Source organism: Vicugna pacos, chromosome 12 (assembly GCF_048564905.1).
Source record: "Vicugna pacos chromosome 12, VicPac4, whole genome shotgun sequence".
NCBI classification, from domain to species: domain Eukaryota; kingdom Metazoa; phylum Chordata; class Mammalia; order Artiodactyla; family Camelidae; genus Vicugna; species Vicugna pacos.
In genome coordinates, this window is record NC_132998.1 from 51545842 (window position 1) to 51561849 (window position 16008).

General features: G+C 39.4%; 1 protein-coding gene and 1 long non-coding RNA gene across 2 annotated transcripts in view; one reads left to right on the plus strand and one right to left on the minus strand.

Annotated features, from left to right (window-relative positions):
• TRHDE (thyrotropin releasing hormone degrading enzyme) overlaps positions 1–16008 on the minus strand; it is a 331308-nt gene that overhangs the window by 216604 nt on the left and 98696 nt on the right. Inside the window, exon 3 of the mRNA XM_072973927.1 lies at positions 12846–12972. Within this exon, the coding sequence (XP_072830028.1) occupies positions 12846–12972 (127 nt within the window). The remainder of the gene's footprint in view (positions 1–12845; positions 12973–16008) is intronic.
• On the plus strand, positions 3748–8529 carry LOC140700482 (uncharacterized). Its single transcript, XR_012078885.1, has 2 exons — positions 3748–4640; positions 7743–8529. It is a non-coding gene; the product is annotated as an uncharacterized lncRNA (long non-coding RNA).

The window sequence follows — 16008 nt, forward strand, 5'->3', positions numbered from 1 at the left end:
CAACTGAAAAATGGCATTTGGGACTCACCCTCTCTTTCAAAATTACTCTTCCAAAAGCCTCTGAAATGCCCTAAAGGCTTCATTTACAGGTACCATATTAGATTTGCTCTGTTTGTGTATTACAACCTCCCTTATAGGTAAGATTTACTTTCACACTTCTGTCTGTTTAACATTTCAAAGTCCATAAGCAGCAGCATCAAAATTCTCAAAGACACGAATGAAAGGTTTTCAGACTAAAACACGGACTACTTGTCCGTTTTCCATTTGAAATCTCTCAAGAAGTTTTGGTCTCAATCCTAGATCCCCCCCAGTGTCACGGCAGATAAAGTCATAATTTTAAAACTTTTTAAAATATTGATGTATGATGATAATTCATTGTCAAATCATTACATCAGTTTATATTAGCTAGAAATTTTTTTCTAAAGTTCTTTTTACTCGTAACAATCTCTGAAAATCCATCCAAGCTGAATTTTCTATAGATGCTGAGGACCTTTCTCGTATTATTTGACAAGAAAGTGAACAAAGTAATTATGCCTCACTCAGGTTACAATAGCGCGTCTGCTTCTCACCTTACCAAGTTACAGGTAGATATTCCATGGTTTACAACAAGGATGTGTATTGCCCTTTATTATCTGATAAGATCAAAAACGTTAATGCCAAAGGCAAAGGGAGGACCTGATTGACAACTTAGAACTCTTAAATCTTAGACATGATATCAATCAGTAAGTAATCACTGCAAATCTTTAAAGTGGAAACATCTGAAAAGCACTGCACTGGATAAGGAACACTGTCACAATGACACTGGAACAAAGAAAAGAAAAAAAAACATATTTCAATTCTTTCTCTCTTATAGAGCATTTTGCCTTAATTGACTTTTAGATGGTTAACCCTGATTTACATAACCATCCCTCAGTCTCTGTTTCTTGAAAGGAAGCTATTTGGAAAAACCTTCTGATCTCAGTAGAAGCTATTTCAGCTCTAAAGTTTACGGCAATCGTCACCTTTCTTTTAAAACTGCCTGATTGGCAGTGCTCCTGTCAGCAGCGATCCCCAGCCTGGACTTTAATGAAATGGTCCTCCCTTTCTCTAGGGCTCTGGGTTACTATTTGGCTATAATTAATTCCAGATTGACCAATGGCCAGTGGGGGAAGCAACTCACTCTCAGAAGGGGATTATTACAACCACTATTTTGTTCTAAATACAGCTGCTCTGTCTAGAAAATACAAATCATCTTGCTGTGTCAATTTCAAATGACCAAGGGAAAGAGAAGGAGGCATAAAAAGACGGTTCCTGTTCATTGTAGCTGCAGAGCAAACGTGAGACGTCTGGGTGGGGTTGGGGGGAAGAAAGCTCATAGTTTTTCAAGCTTGTCACAATTTTCTAAACTGTAGTTGAGAGGAACAGACATAAACCTTCATTTGAACTCCTATTGTTAAGTGATAAACTCTGTTTATCCTCCTTTCAAAATATTTAGACTCTGCCCACTTCTCACCCCCTCCACTGCTATGACCCTGGTCCAATACAGCATTATTTCTCGGATTAACATAATAGCTTCTCTCTGCTTTGGGCTTGGCTCACCTTCCCCCGACAGTCTGTTCGTCATGAGGCAGCCAATGTGATCCCTTAAAAATGTAAGTCGAGCCAGATTATGTCTGCTTTGGACTGAATTATATCCTCTCAAAGTCATAAGGTGAAGCCCTCTCTCGATGTGATGGTTTTTGGAGATGGCGCCTTTAGGGCAGAGGCTATCAGGTTTAGGAGAAGTCAAAAGGATGGAACCCTCATGACGAGATTAGTCTTCTCCTAAGAATTAAACACCAGAGAGCTTGCTCCGTCTCTCTGTCATGTGAAAACACAGCAAGAGGTTGGATGTCCTGCTGCAAACCAGGAAGAGAACCTCCACCAGAATCCAACCATTCTGGCATCCTGATCTCGGACTTCCCCAGCTTCCAGAACTGGGAGAAAATTAGTTTCTGTTGTTCAAGCCACCCAGTCAATGGTATTTTGTTATGGCACCTCGAGCCACTAAAGCAATGCCTCTGCTCAAAATAAAAGTGCATGTCATTCAATGGCTAACCAACAAGGGTCCTTCCCACCTGGGACAGTCACCTCTCAGACCACATCTCAGCCCACTCTCAGTCTTACTCCCTCTGCTCCAGGCATACTGGTCTCCTTGCCATTTCTTCAACAGTCAAAAGCCCTTTTCCTTAGGGTCCCTATACTCTTTCAGACAGCAAGGCATTCCCTTATCATCCATCCTGTTGAAAACTGCAACCCCTCCCCTCTACCAACACTTCTGACATTTGCTTCTCTATTTTATTTTCTCTAGAGCAGTTTCCACTTTCTAATATTATATATTCATCTTGTAAGTATATTTGCCTCTCTCCTCTATTAAAATATAAGCCCAATGAGGATGGGGATTGTTGTCTCTTTGTTTACCTGCTGATTCTTCAGTACCTGATGGAACAGTGTCTAGTGTGTAGTAGATATTCAACAATGTTGCCAAATCCATGAGTGAATGCTGTTTTCACTTCGAAGAACCACAAAAGGAAAAAGAGCTGATAGACCGCTAGATACTTACTTCATTTTCAGATTGCAAAATCATCTTCCCCCGTGCAAAGCATAGCCTCCTAAGAGCCTCAGCCTAGGATTGCCATGGTAATAAACCAGAAGCTCAATACTTCTAGGTATCAACTCATCCACCTTCAACAACTTCCTTGACATAAACCTTAAGGAGAAAGTGACTGCAGTTTAGCTAATCTTTCACTTCTTCCACTTGTATTTACCAAGAAAGAGTTTCCTTAATAGTTTAAATGAACTTCATCATCATTTCTTTGTTTATTCTGTTAAAAAGAAATCATATTCTATTTCATTCACAAAGTAGCCAAAGTTTTGCTTTTCTTCACATTCTCATGCGGTGAAGACGGTTAAAAGAGGAAGAAGTTGGAGATTCCTCATTCATCCAACTGTCATTTATTGAGCACCCACACTGGGCCACGCACTGTTCTAGGCAGAGAGAATAGAGCAGTAAACAAACCGACAAAAATGTCTGTTTTCATAAAACATTTACATTTGGTGAAGGAGGAAGGGTAGCTTGGAGACAGATAATAAATAAAACAAGACATAAATAAAAAACATGTTAGGGGAGATGATAAAAAGTGCTGTGGAGAAAAGTAAATCAGGGAAGAGAGATGGGAAGTGATCCGCAAGGCTGCAATTTAAGTCGGGGGATCAAAGAAGAACTCACTGGAAAAGGTGATATTTCAGCCATGCATATATCTGAAGGAAAAGTGTTCCGGGCTGAGGGAGGAATGAGTACAGATTCCAAGGCTAGAGCATGCTTAGTAGGTTGGAGAAAAAGCAAGGAAGGTACTACCACTACAAAGAAAGAGTGAGTAGGAGAGAAGGTTAGAGTAGCCGCAAGTGGCCAGATCCTCAAGGGTCTTGGAGGCCAAAGGGAGAATTCTCGATTCTATTCTATTACCAGTGGGAAGGCACTGGGAAGTCTGAGCAGGAGAGCCACATCACCAGATAAGTCCAATATCGTTCCCAAGAACTTGGTAAACTCACATATCTCATGTTCTCATAGCACTTCAGCTTCACATTTCAATGAGGTGGAACTCTTGACCAAGGCAAGAAACCATGATGACTGAATTAAGAGTAGTAGCTATGGAAACGGTCAGAAGTGCTCAGACTCCAATAATACTTAGAATGTGGAATCAAAAGAATTCACTGATGGCTTGGATGTGTAACACAAGGGGAAAAAGACTGTAGGTCCAAGGATTTTTTTACCTAGACAACTTTTGATGAGATGAAGCTCAACTTTACTGAGATAAAGAAGACTATGGAGGAAGCTAGACAGTAGTTTAAGATCTGGAGATAAATGTGAACATGGTAATTCAAGATATTCATCAGGCATCCAAGTGTAGACATCAAATAGCCAGCAGAACATAGATGTTTGGAGATGAAGTGCGAGAACCAGGCTGGAGCTGTATATTTGGTCATCTATCATGAACAGATGGGATTTAAAGCCATGAGGCTGAATAAGGTCACCACCAGTGTAGGCAGCAAAGAGGAAAGATCCAAAACCAAAGTCCCAGGGCACTCCAGTGTTAAGCAGCTAGAGATGGGAAGAAGAGGAAAAATTCGACTTGGAAAGAATGGCTGAGGATACGCTGGAGAAAAACAAATCCCCAAAACAGGAAAATACACTGCCTTGAAAGACAAGTGAAAAATGTGTTTCAAGGAGCTGGAGAGAACAACTGAGTCAGAGGCTGCTGACAGCTCAGGATGAAGACTGAGAATTGGCCATTCGATTTAGCAGCGTGGGAGTGTTGTTGAACTTGATAAGAGCAGTTTTAGTATAGAGTTGGGGCAAAAGCCTGATGGTGAGTGCACTCAAGAGATAAAGGAAAGTGAGAAACTGGGGTCAGTGGAGATGGACAACCCTTTCAAGCAATTTAGCTGTAAAATAAAGGAGAGAAATGGTGTAGTGGCTGGAGTGAGTGTGCATGTGTGTGGCTAGATTGAGAGGAACAGCACCAGATTTTTAATGCTGATGGGGAAAGACTCAACAAAGAGGGACAATTGAAGATCCAGGAAAGAGAAGAGAGAACTGCTGGCAGGATGTCCTTGAGCAGGTGAGAGAGGATGGGACCAGGTGCACCAAAGGAGGAGGTGTCCATTACTGAACCAACATCACTTGACCCATAATAACAGAAAAGAAGGGAGGAGGGGACAGCTCAAGTGGTAGAGTGCATGCTTAGCATGCCTGAGGTTCTGGGTTCAATCCCTAGTACCTCCTCAAGAAACAAATAAATATAATTACCTCCCACCAAAGTAAAATAATTAAATAACACAATAACAAATAAATAAAGTATGTTTTTTTAAAGAAAAGGAAACAGAGCATGCAGCACAAGGTTTACGCAATGACTGCGTAGGAAAACGTTGAAAGTAGTCATTTCCAAGCTTAATGGCCAAGTTGCAAGGGCCAAATACTTCTGTTGGAGTATGTAAAACAATGCCTTGGAGGCCTCTATAAACAAGCTCTAATTAAGTTAAGCACTTTCTAAAATCACGCTTATTTTCAAGATAAACAATCTTTCACAAAACCCTGATTGAATTAGTGAAACTAAACTTGGCATAAATTCAAAGTTCTGAAGCTATGAAATTCCTAAAACCAGAGAAGGAGGAAGGAGGAGGGTAAACAAATTGAACTTGTAACAATATTGGCAAGATATCTAAATAATGAAAAATAATCTCCTCAACTAGATTGTAAGCTTCCAGGGGAAGAGGCCATTTAATATACATTGCTGAGTACAATGTACATAGTAACTACTCAATAAATGCTTGTTGAATTAATTAGTTAATCCGGTTCTATAGCTGGTTTGTGTTGCATTAAATTCTCCACTCAATGTACTTGTGGTATGCTAGTTTATAGCAGTAATAATCTCATGCATCATTCCCACTAAAATGCACTGTTTTCATTGATTTCTTTCTTCTTTACTGTTCTGTTTGTTTATTTCCTTTTTTTGCATTAGTAATTAAGTATCATAAATATTGAGCATCACATATATGTTTGCTTGTTAGTACAATCCTGGAGGTGTATAGTGTGTAATAGCTGCAAAACAGCCTAACAAGGACAGTTAAATGGCCGTATTATAGACTAATTAACGAAGGGGGAAAAATGCCTTGTTAAATTGTGTTAAAATAATTGTTAAATATTGAAGTAACTGTGTCCATTTTAATAGGATTTTGTGTTGTTTCAGCACAAATGGTTGTCAGAGCGGAGGTTAGGAACATATAAAGAATATTTTCTATTCAAAGATGATAACTGCCATTTGGGTTGATGAGGAAATCACCCCACGAAGGCTTTTTCAGAAATAAATTACCTTCATAAAATTGGGAGGCTATATTTATTTGATACCAAAGAGGGGGACAAGGAGAGTCATTTGAAGAAATTTGTATCTCTATATTACCTGATAAACTAGATGGCAAAGAACTGCCTCATCTGATTCCCTAAAAACACACTAGGAATGTTAACCCACAGAGATCCGTATGTTAGTCTCCACCAACAAACCATATCATTAAACAGCTCCAGTGTACATTCAAATTATTTAGGAATTTGTGTTGAAGGAAATATCTTGGGAGTGAACAGACATTATACATTACTAGACTAGACTATATAAAAAGCTCCTAGAGATTTTATTTTAAAAGGCAGTATTACTTGAGGCCATCAAAAAATATATATATAGTATTCAATATTTACCTAATTGAAAGGAAGGTAAGAAAAGTCATAATTTTAAAAAGATTAAGCCTAAAAAAGTAATTCAAGTATGAGATGCATAATTAAGACAGGAATAATCATAATTAATATGATTACCACCTCAAATTAAAAACAACAAAGACTACTTTAAAAAAGATACACAACCACAGAAAGTGGAATGTATAGCAGTCAGTACAAATATTTTATGAAGAAAAAGACTCCAAAGCTTTACTACTTGGAAACAGCAAATCATCATCACCATCATCATCACCATCTCCACCATCATCTCTATCATCATCATCATCATCATCACCATCTCCACCATCATCTCCATCATCATCATCATCATCATCTCTATCATCATCTCCATCATCATCATCATCTCTATCATTATCTCCATCATCATCATCATCTCTATCATCATCTCCATCATCATCATCATCATATCCATCATCACCATCATCATCTCCATCATCATCATTTCTATCGTCATCATCATCTCCATCATCATCAACACTATAAAAAAAAGGATATATCTGTTATAGCTTAAATAATACTCAATCACTCAAGCTAGCCTCTCTAATTCATAAACTTCCATAGGGTAATTTATTCCATAGTTTATCTATTCCATTATGGAAAAATAAATAGAGTCCATCAACATGATATATAGAGCCCAAGGTATCCATGGCTTTCCCAACTACACAATTCTCAGAATAACTTCTCCCCTTTCTTCTCTACCTCTGATTAAATTTGTTTCTTTTTTCAGGACACAAGTAAAGATAAGGCTTCTTTTTATGTGCATTTCATGCCTAAAGCCTTGTGGAATGATCCCACCTTCTTAACATGGAACTATGTCTTTGCCCTAAAAAATGTTGGAGCTTGATTATGCTCTGCATTGCATGAGTCTCTAATCCATTCATTCCTGAAAATGCCATATCTTGGCATGGCATTTCACAACCTCCTTGAAGCCAGAATTTCTTGGTACAAAATACCTCTGCTCCTTCTACAATCGCAGCACTGTGCCAGGGAGGTAATAAATTCTTCATAAAAGCACAGTGTCCTGAAAAGAAGCAATTAAGCAAATTCCTTTACCAAACATCGATTTACATATCATAAAGTAGCAGCAAAAGAAAACTGAAAACCATAGCCATAATTAATTGAAATCTAAATGGGATGAATGGCAAAATATTCCAGCATACATCTGAGTCACTTTATCAGCCAACTAACTGATGTATAAAAAAAAAAATCTCTCATGAAAAAAACATTTAAAATGGTCAAATATATCTTCTGATTGGTGAGATTATGAGTTATAAGACACGTGCTTCTTTATTTCTTTTAACAAATTTTCTATAAGGACCACATGCTACTTTTTAACAACAAAATGAAATTAACAAAAATAGAAACCAGATTACCTAGTTTATCAAGGTGACCCATATTTTGATCTCTGAATTCTCAAAATTCCTGTAATCTGTTTCAGCAGAATCTCAAGATTCTGGAGCCAGAGAGCCTGGGCTTGAATTTATAAATCCACTAACTCACGCTGTGTGATCGGAGTACAATACTTAGTCACTTAGTGCCTAAATTTCCTCACCTGGAAAAGAAGAAAATAACAGCACTGCCTCAAAAGGTTGTGATAAAGATTAAATGGGTTAGAATGTACGAAGCCGTTAAGAGTGGCCCACATTTAGTAAACACAAACCCATTTGTTTTTTGTGGTTGCGACCAACATGTTTTAAAGATAAAGATGAAAGATAATTCTTCGTATGTCTACAACAACCTTCCTTTAAAGTAAACATCCATGCCACAGAGAATTCGCATGAAAACAGGGCACGTGGCTTGCTGTACTGTATCACGCAGACTCTACACCTATGTCAAGGAAGAGAAAAGCTCTACAAACTTCATCCTAATAGTTGCAATTACCTAGCAGAGAGCTTTTTAAAGTAAATCCTTACACAGCATATACCGGCTGACTGTTTGGACTTTACAATGGTAAAGGAACATCCTCGGACAACAAGGAGAATCAATTGTTGTCCCAACAGCGAGCATCAGAATTCCTCCTAGGGAACCACTGTAATGAAGCACTGGGAGCGGAAACTCAAATCCTTAGAGATGAGCTAGCGTTGAGAAGACACCACAGCAGAGGAAGGGAACCTATCGAGCATTAGAAATGAAAACGAACTTGGAAAGAAAGAAGAGGGAAGATATGACTGAGTTATGATGGAAGAGCAACGTGATTTTTAAGAAAAGAACGACTCAATATTACATTCTAAGTGTTTGTTTTGTTTTTTTTGCAGTGTAATACCCTGACATTCACACATGCGCACATCTCCCCTCACCTCCAACCCAGGGCCCCAGTAAAGCCAGGTTGACTGATGGAGTGCTTTCTTATCCACACGTTTCAATTTTGGGTTTTCTAATGCAAATCAAAGAAAGAGACAAATTCCACACCCTCCTTTGACATGGTTTGGGACAGGGACAGACATGTGAGGTAAGGATGTGATCCATTCACAGAAAGTTTTTATCAAGAGATGAGCATTATTAGAACACAAATACTTCTCCATCCACCATTCCCAGAACCCTCCCCAGGGGAAACTTTCAGAAATACTGATCTGTGATCTATACTCACTGTCTCTCGTGTCTGTATCCTCTCCCCAATCCACCGCCTTGTACCCCTGAACACACCCATCAGGCCTTTGACCTGAAACTGCTCTTGCCAAGGTCACGCGTGACCTTCGCATGGTAGACTCAATAAATAATAAATTCTCAGTCCTCATCTAACTTGACTTACCATTTATCATCTAATTTTCTGTGAAATACTTTCTTTACTCAATGCCCGGAACACCCCATATAAGTATTCCTTGAATCAGTTACTTCTTCTCAGTAGCCTTTACTAGCTCCTAATCTCTCCAGCCTCTAAACATTGGATCAGTCCCTCCTTGATCCCATTCCATCTGCTCTCACAAGCTTGGTGATCTTGTCCAGCCTCACAGCTTTCTACATCATGATATGCTGGCAAACATATATCTCTAGCTGGATTACTCAACCAAACTCCCTTTTTATAAATTCAACTGTCCACCTGAATTTCTCAAGGACACCAAACTGCCACCTAAATGTTTAATAGACACATCAGGCTTTAAAATTACCTCTTTCCACAATCTTTCTGTCTCAGTAAATGGCAATTCCATCCTTCTCGCTCTTAAACCCAAAACCCTGGGGTCACCGCTGGTACCTCTCTTTCTCCCACATCCCGTTCATCAACAAATTCGTTGTCTCTACTTTCGGCGTTTATCTAGAATTGGACCACTTCTGACTACTTTGCTTTTAACATCCCAGTCCAAGCAATTGTCAAATTTTGCCTGAATTTTGTCATAGCCTCTTCAGCGGTCTTCATGCCTCTGTCTTTTCCCCCTGCACCAGGGTCTCTCATTCTCAGCATCATTGATGTTTGGGGCAAGATAATTCTTTGTTGTGGGAAGCTGTCATGTGCATTGCTGGATGGGTAGCAGTATCCCTGGCCTCTACCCACTAAATGCCAGCAGCACACAATCCACCAGTCCCCTTGAATTGTGAAAGCAAAAATGTCTCCAGATATTGCCAAGTGCTTCTGAGGGACAAAATCATCCCTCAGTAGAGAACCATTGCCCTACAGTGTATCCAACCAAGTTATAAGAATGACCCTTTTATAACAGATGCCACATTACATAATACTTCTGCTCAAAACTGACCAACAGATTTCCATCCCGCTCAGAAAAAAACAAAAGTCAGAGTCCTTACGACAGCCTGCTGGCCCTACATGATCCATTAGCCACCCATTCCTCCTTGACCTCATCTCCTATTTCCCACCCCTTTAGTCACCCTGCTCCAGTCATCCTTGCCTCTTTGCTGTTCCTCAAATACGCCAGCAAAGCTGCCATGTCAAAGTCTGGGCACAGTGTTCCCTCTGCCTAGGGTCCTCGTCCTATGACATCCACTTGGCTTACTCTTCACTCCCTTAAGTTCTTTGCTCAAAAGTCAACTTCCCAACAAAGCTTTCCATACTCACCCATTTAAAAAACTCAGCCTTTCTCCCATGGCCCATCTGCTCCCCACACTTCCTGACCCTTCAGGCTAGCTTTTTCTTTAACAGCACTGATCTCCATCTGACAATGCGACTCGTATCCCTAATTGCTTAAACACTTATCTCTACCTAATAGAATGTTAAGCCCCAGGTGGGAAGTGATTTTTTGCCTTTTTTTAATTTGGTGCTGCATCCCAATCACATAGAAAAGTGCCTATGTGAGGTATTCAATAAATGCTCATGGAATAAATAAGGGAAGAAGGAGGGAGGGAGGAAGAGAGGAAAGGAGGAAGGAAGGGAGGAGGGGAGGGAGGGAGGGAGGGAGGGTAGAATAAGGGTCTTGGAAACCATCTCAGATCTGAAACATCAAGGCAGATACAGCTGATTTCTGGGACATATCTACATTCGTCATTTACAAAGACTGAGTTAGTTTCCATAGAATTCATTTAAAATATAATTTGTAATGTACAATAAAAAGTAAAGATTTGTCAAAATGCTTCCGTGCTTTGGAATTTGATGTTGGGAGCATTTAGAAAGCATGCTTATAAATCCCTTAGCATATAGATCTGAATATCTAAAGGCATATTAAACAAGTCGAGCTTATAGAGAAATTTTACAAAGTGCAGGGGCCGTGGTAACTCCCCTAGCTATAGAAAAAGCAGTGCCTGGGGGTAAGCCGCATCATTCAGTTACATCCACCGTAAGGCAACTTAACAAGCAATAGTACCAGTGAACAAAGTCCTTTTCTACAGAAGAAACCCTGCACAGTTCAATGGCGAGTGAAAGAGAGGAACAGAGATGCTTCCTGCTGCAAGCTGACAGTTACATGGAACCCCCGGAAATTATAGATTGAGTTCCTCTACTAATTGCTGGTCTGAAGGGGACAAAGATCCACATTTTATTTCTCTTGCTGAATGTGCAGGATAAGCACGCGTGAATTTTACATTAGGGTCAAGCTGGGAAGTTCCCAGCCTGCTCTACCTGCAGAAGAGAACAGTGCTACCTCCCATGCAAATGAGGTCAGGCCTTCCTTTCTGCCTTGGGTGCCCACCAGGGAGATTTCAGTGCAACCGATTCTAATAAGGAAGCTGATATAGAGGGAAAAGAAAGAAGATTTCACAAAACAAAACAAAACAAAAGACGAGTCCCATTTGAAATAAAATTTTGTTTAGAAATTTGAAATAAAATCTTATGGATTCTAAGAGCACATGTCTCAAGAAGACCTCAGAATTTTGTAACATCATTCATTAAAACTGTATACCACATCCATTGATAACAATATCAACTATTCTACTTTCTGAATCGCTGACTATAAGACCAATAAAGCTACACATCAGGCAAGTACTTTAGTGTAACAGGCCCATCTCCAGCGAGGAGAATGTGTGCTTCAAATGCTAATACTTCTGATCAGGAAAGCACTTTGTTTTTGTCAATAAGCAATAACTTACAAGGATGCAGATCAAAAATGGTCTTGGGAAGGACAATGGATGGGGAAGGAGGGTGGGAAACAAAAAAACTGTTGTGATATAATATTTCAAAACAGGTTTTATTTGTTTATTTAGAGGAGGGGGAGGTCATTAGGATTACTTTTTTTTTTTTAATGGAGGTACTGGGAATTGAACCTAGGCTCATGCATGCTAAGCATGCACTCTACCACTGAGCTATATTCTCTCCCCAAAACAGATTTTCTGAGAAGAAAAAAAATAATTTCAGCATTTCTAGTAGGTATATATACTCCTTCTCACCTCCTGGAAAGTCACAGTTCACTCCCTGCAAAAGCAGCAGTTTCATTCAAATTCAGATAAAATTCACTCATTTATTCATTCAACAAATAATTATTGAACCTATTACCTTCATAAAAGGAAGCAATGTGAACATATTCATGGTGAACACAATCTCCATCGTGCCATTTTCTTTCTTTCTTGTTTTCATTCTATTTACTCTAACTGTGTGCTCAAAAGATGACTGTAAAAAAAGCATCTCAGGGACAACCAATACACGTGAGTCTGACATCTGAAAATTAGGAACCAGAAACTAATCAGTGAGTGCCCTCTTAGTATAAAATATTGAATTGTTCTGAGAGTCATCAAGACCTAGCTTGCAATCCCAACTCCTTCTCTCACTGATCATTCTGAGTAAAAGGAAGACCCTTAGGTCTCAGCTTCCTTACATGGAAAACGTTCTAACAGCACCCGCCCGCATAGCAGTTGTCAAGATTAAATGAGATGTTGGCAAGCACCCCTCCACAGTACTTATTCAACAAATTACAGCTATCTGGGTTATCTCTGGGACATCTTAAACTTACATAATGCCTTTCCTAATTTCTATGAGCACTTTCTGGCAAGACTTCAGAAGCACTCAGTTTTATTTTACCTCTTCAGAAGAAACCATTCTTAGTACTCATCTTCTCTAAAAATACAACCCTTGGAACTTCCATGCTTCTGGATGTCTCGAATAAATGCATAAACAAGAAATTCCACATTCAAGGAGCCCGTCCAATAAAGTAACCAAGAAAAGTCTTACCTAGTTTTGGCAAGGAATAGGGCACTTTAAAGTAGTCTTCGTAAAATTCGATCAGTCTCTTCGTTATATGGAGGGCGTAGTCCCCGGAACCTCTTCTGATAGCATCAGGCCTTGCGTATAATCGCACCTAATTAAAAATATACATGAAAGTTACTGTAGCCTTTTGGTACTCGAATTTTATCTTCCCTGCATATATGAATCTACACAAATCACTTCTAACACTATAAAAATTAAACGGTATTCTCGTTCAGGTACCAAAGCATTCAGGGGCTGAAAGAATCAAGCTTAAACAACGGAAGTAACCACGTTGAGCAACTCACCATTTCCTAGCTTTACAAGATGACACAGAGAAGATTTATACACCTTGCATCAAAATAAATATTCGAAGTTATCACTTGCATGTGCTTGCTAGAGATAGGAAGAAACGGTGGAATAGTATAATGGTTCCCTGACTATGCTGAAAGCAGGCAGGATACGGCGGCTCGGCAGGAGAGGAAATTCATGGTTTGTCAAAATTACATCGCATCAAGCTTTGGAAGTATGAACAGGCTGAACAAAAATATAATTTATGCTTCTTCTTTTCTTTGGAACAAACTATCCAACTACCCTTACTCCCAATATGCAAAGTAGGAATAGATAACTTTTCACGTACATCAGTGATTGCCACTTTGGAGGGCTGTCTCCAACTGCTCTCGGCTCCAAACCAGCTGAAGTAATTCACAATTCTAACACAATCCGGATACTTAATATTGATTTTCAAATCAAGCATTGTGTATTATCTAGTCCTTGGCCAGAAAGGAGCCTGAGGCAAATGACATAAAACTGAACAAAACCAACAATTGTACAGAAAAGGTTAAAATGAGATTAGCTTTCCTAAAGCTTTCATAAAGCTATCCAGCATCTTTCTTTCCAAAGGCTAAATCTATTTTTCACAGATGTGGTCCCTAATCCTCATATCAATTCTGTAAATAAGAAATATGTATTTTGTGGAGCAGCAGAGAATACTGCAGCCTGGGAGTTGGGTTTTAGTCCAGCTCTGCCACTAACCAAGCTGGGTAATATTGAACAAATAACTTAAACTCTTTGGGTCTCCAATGTTCTTGCTCATAAAATGAAGGTGTTGGCCACCAGCTGGTTGCTAAAGTGCTTTTCAGCTCTAAAATGCATTATTTCCAATACCAATTTACAGATAAAGGAGTTCATGTTCTTCTCAAATCACTGAAAAAAATAAATGGTTTACTCACTATGTGGAATTGGATATTTATATTCAACAAGAAGACAAAAGAAAGCCAAACTCAATCATACAAAATATGATTATACAATTAATTCTTTATTATCCTTGCTTAAAGAAAGAGAACAGAGATGTGTATAATCAAAAAGAGTAGAAAGTCAAGGAAAATACATTCTGACTTTATGTTAGAAAGAGCGGTAATTCAATGAGATATTTACTAGACTCAATACCAATTATTTACCGAAATCGTGTAACGACTTCCCACCTGACAACCAAATGAAATATCAAAGATAGTTCACTGTCATCTACAGTTTTGGTTGGCAGTGGTATAAAATCAAAAACTATCAGGAGAACCCCTGCAACAGCTAACGCTCTCAGAGAGATGGTGCTTATGACCCCCAACCCCTGACATCAACTGCTTGTACAACATGCAGTGTCTTAAGTTCTCCAAAAGCAGACCCCAAGGAAAGCATGAGTATACAGGTGATTTATTAAGGAAGTGTTCTCAAGGAGAAACCCACAAAGGGGCAAGGGAAGCAATATAACGGAGCATATAAAGCCAAACAAGGGTGTAATTTCAAGTGAAGTTCCGGCCTCCGCCTGATCCTACTGGGAGCTCTAGAGGGTAAATTGCAGTGGTGAGTTTCCGCTACCTTGAGGCAAGAGAGCTAGACTTCCAGACTCCTGCATCTCAGTCATTGGATACTGGTTACCAAGGGGCAGGCATTAAATCTCAGGCACTTCTTGTTCCTGGAGCATCTGGATGATGCAGCTCCAGTGGCCCAAAGGTAGTCCTTCGGTGCAGAGGTTGAGTATGAGCTGTTAGAAGCAAGACAGTAAGAACTAGGGGATAAGCACAGGAAACAGGAAAGGAGATCTGGTCCTGCACCAAGAGCATACACCACAGACAAGAATCATTCATTCATACGTTTGTTCATTCAACAAATATTTATTTGGCAATTGCTTTGCACCAGGATCTGGACTAAGCATTTCTAACTTCAAGACAAAGAATATGTGTTCTCTGGTCCAAAGCATTATTGGGAACAAAAAACAATGATGATCTAATCCCCACTCAAAAAGTTGGATAATAATAACAGATAATGATACATGCCACATGAATGATAAACTGTAAGTGCCAAATGGATACTGAGAAGAATGGAGAGTTTTCTGAAGATTCATGGTGAAGTAAATCCTAAGTTCACATTAAAACCATAGCCAGGACCATTGCAAAATAACGCAGCAAAAGGTCACTGATTTTACTCCTAGGAGACACCATGGATTTTAGGAGGAACACAGCCATGCCTATCAATCAACTCTACCAGTTAGTCAAGTTGTCTGGAGGCCCAGACAAGAAAAGAATGATTAAATCAATCTGTTTGCCAAGATTTGATGGAAATGATCCAATCTGAGTGAGAAGATAAAATGCACACATGCTTAGTACAGTGTCTTCATTTGTTCATTCAAACATTTATTGCGTGCCTGCTGGGTGCCAGGCATTGTACTACAGCATAGAGCGAGAACAATAAAAATCTCCACCACACAATAAACAAAACATTTACTCTTACTGCTCTTAAGAGGTTCACAATATGTGGGGAAATAAACAAATAAATCAATAGCAAAATACAATATGAGAAATGTAACTGCATTCTGCCTTCCCTCCCATTACAAATGATGAACTCCTGTAATATGATGGAATGAACTCCCATTACGAAGGACTGAGCTCCTATCTAAGGCCAAACTCCATGTTCTATCTACCCCTCCTCCCTTTCCAAAGACATTATTCTCAAAATTCATTCCTCAGACATGCAAGAGAGGTTCTCCCATCACAGCTTTTGAGATTTCCCCTAGACATCCCCACAGCTCATTCCCTCTCTTCCTTCAGATACTTTTCCAAATATCTGTTCCTTCTGAGAAGTCTTCTCCCCCACTCCA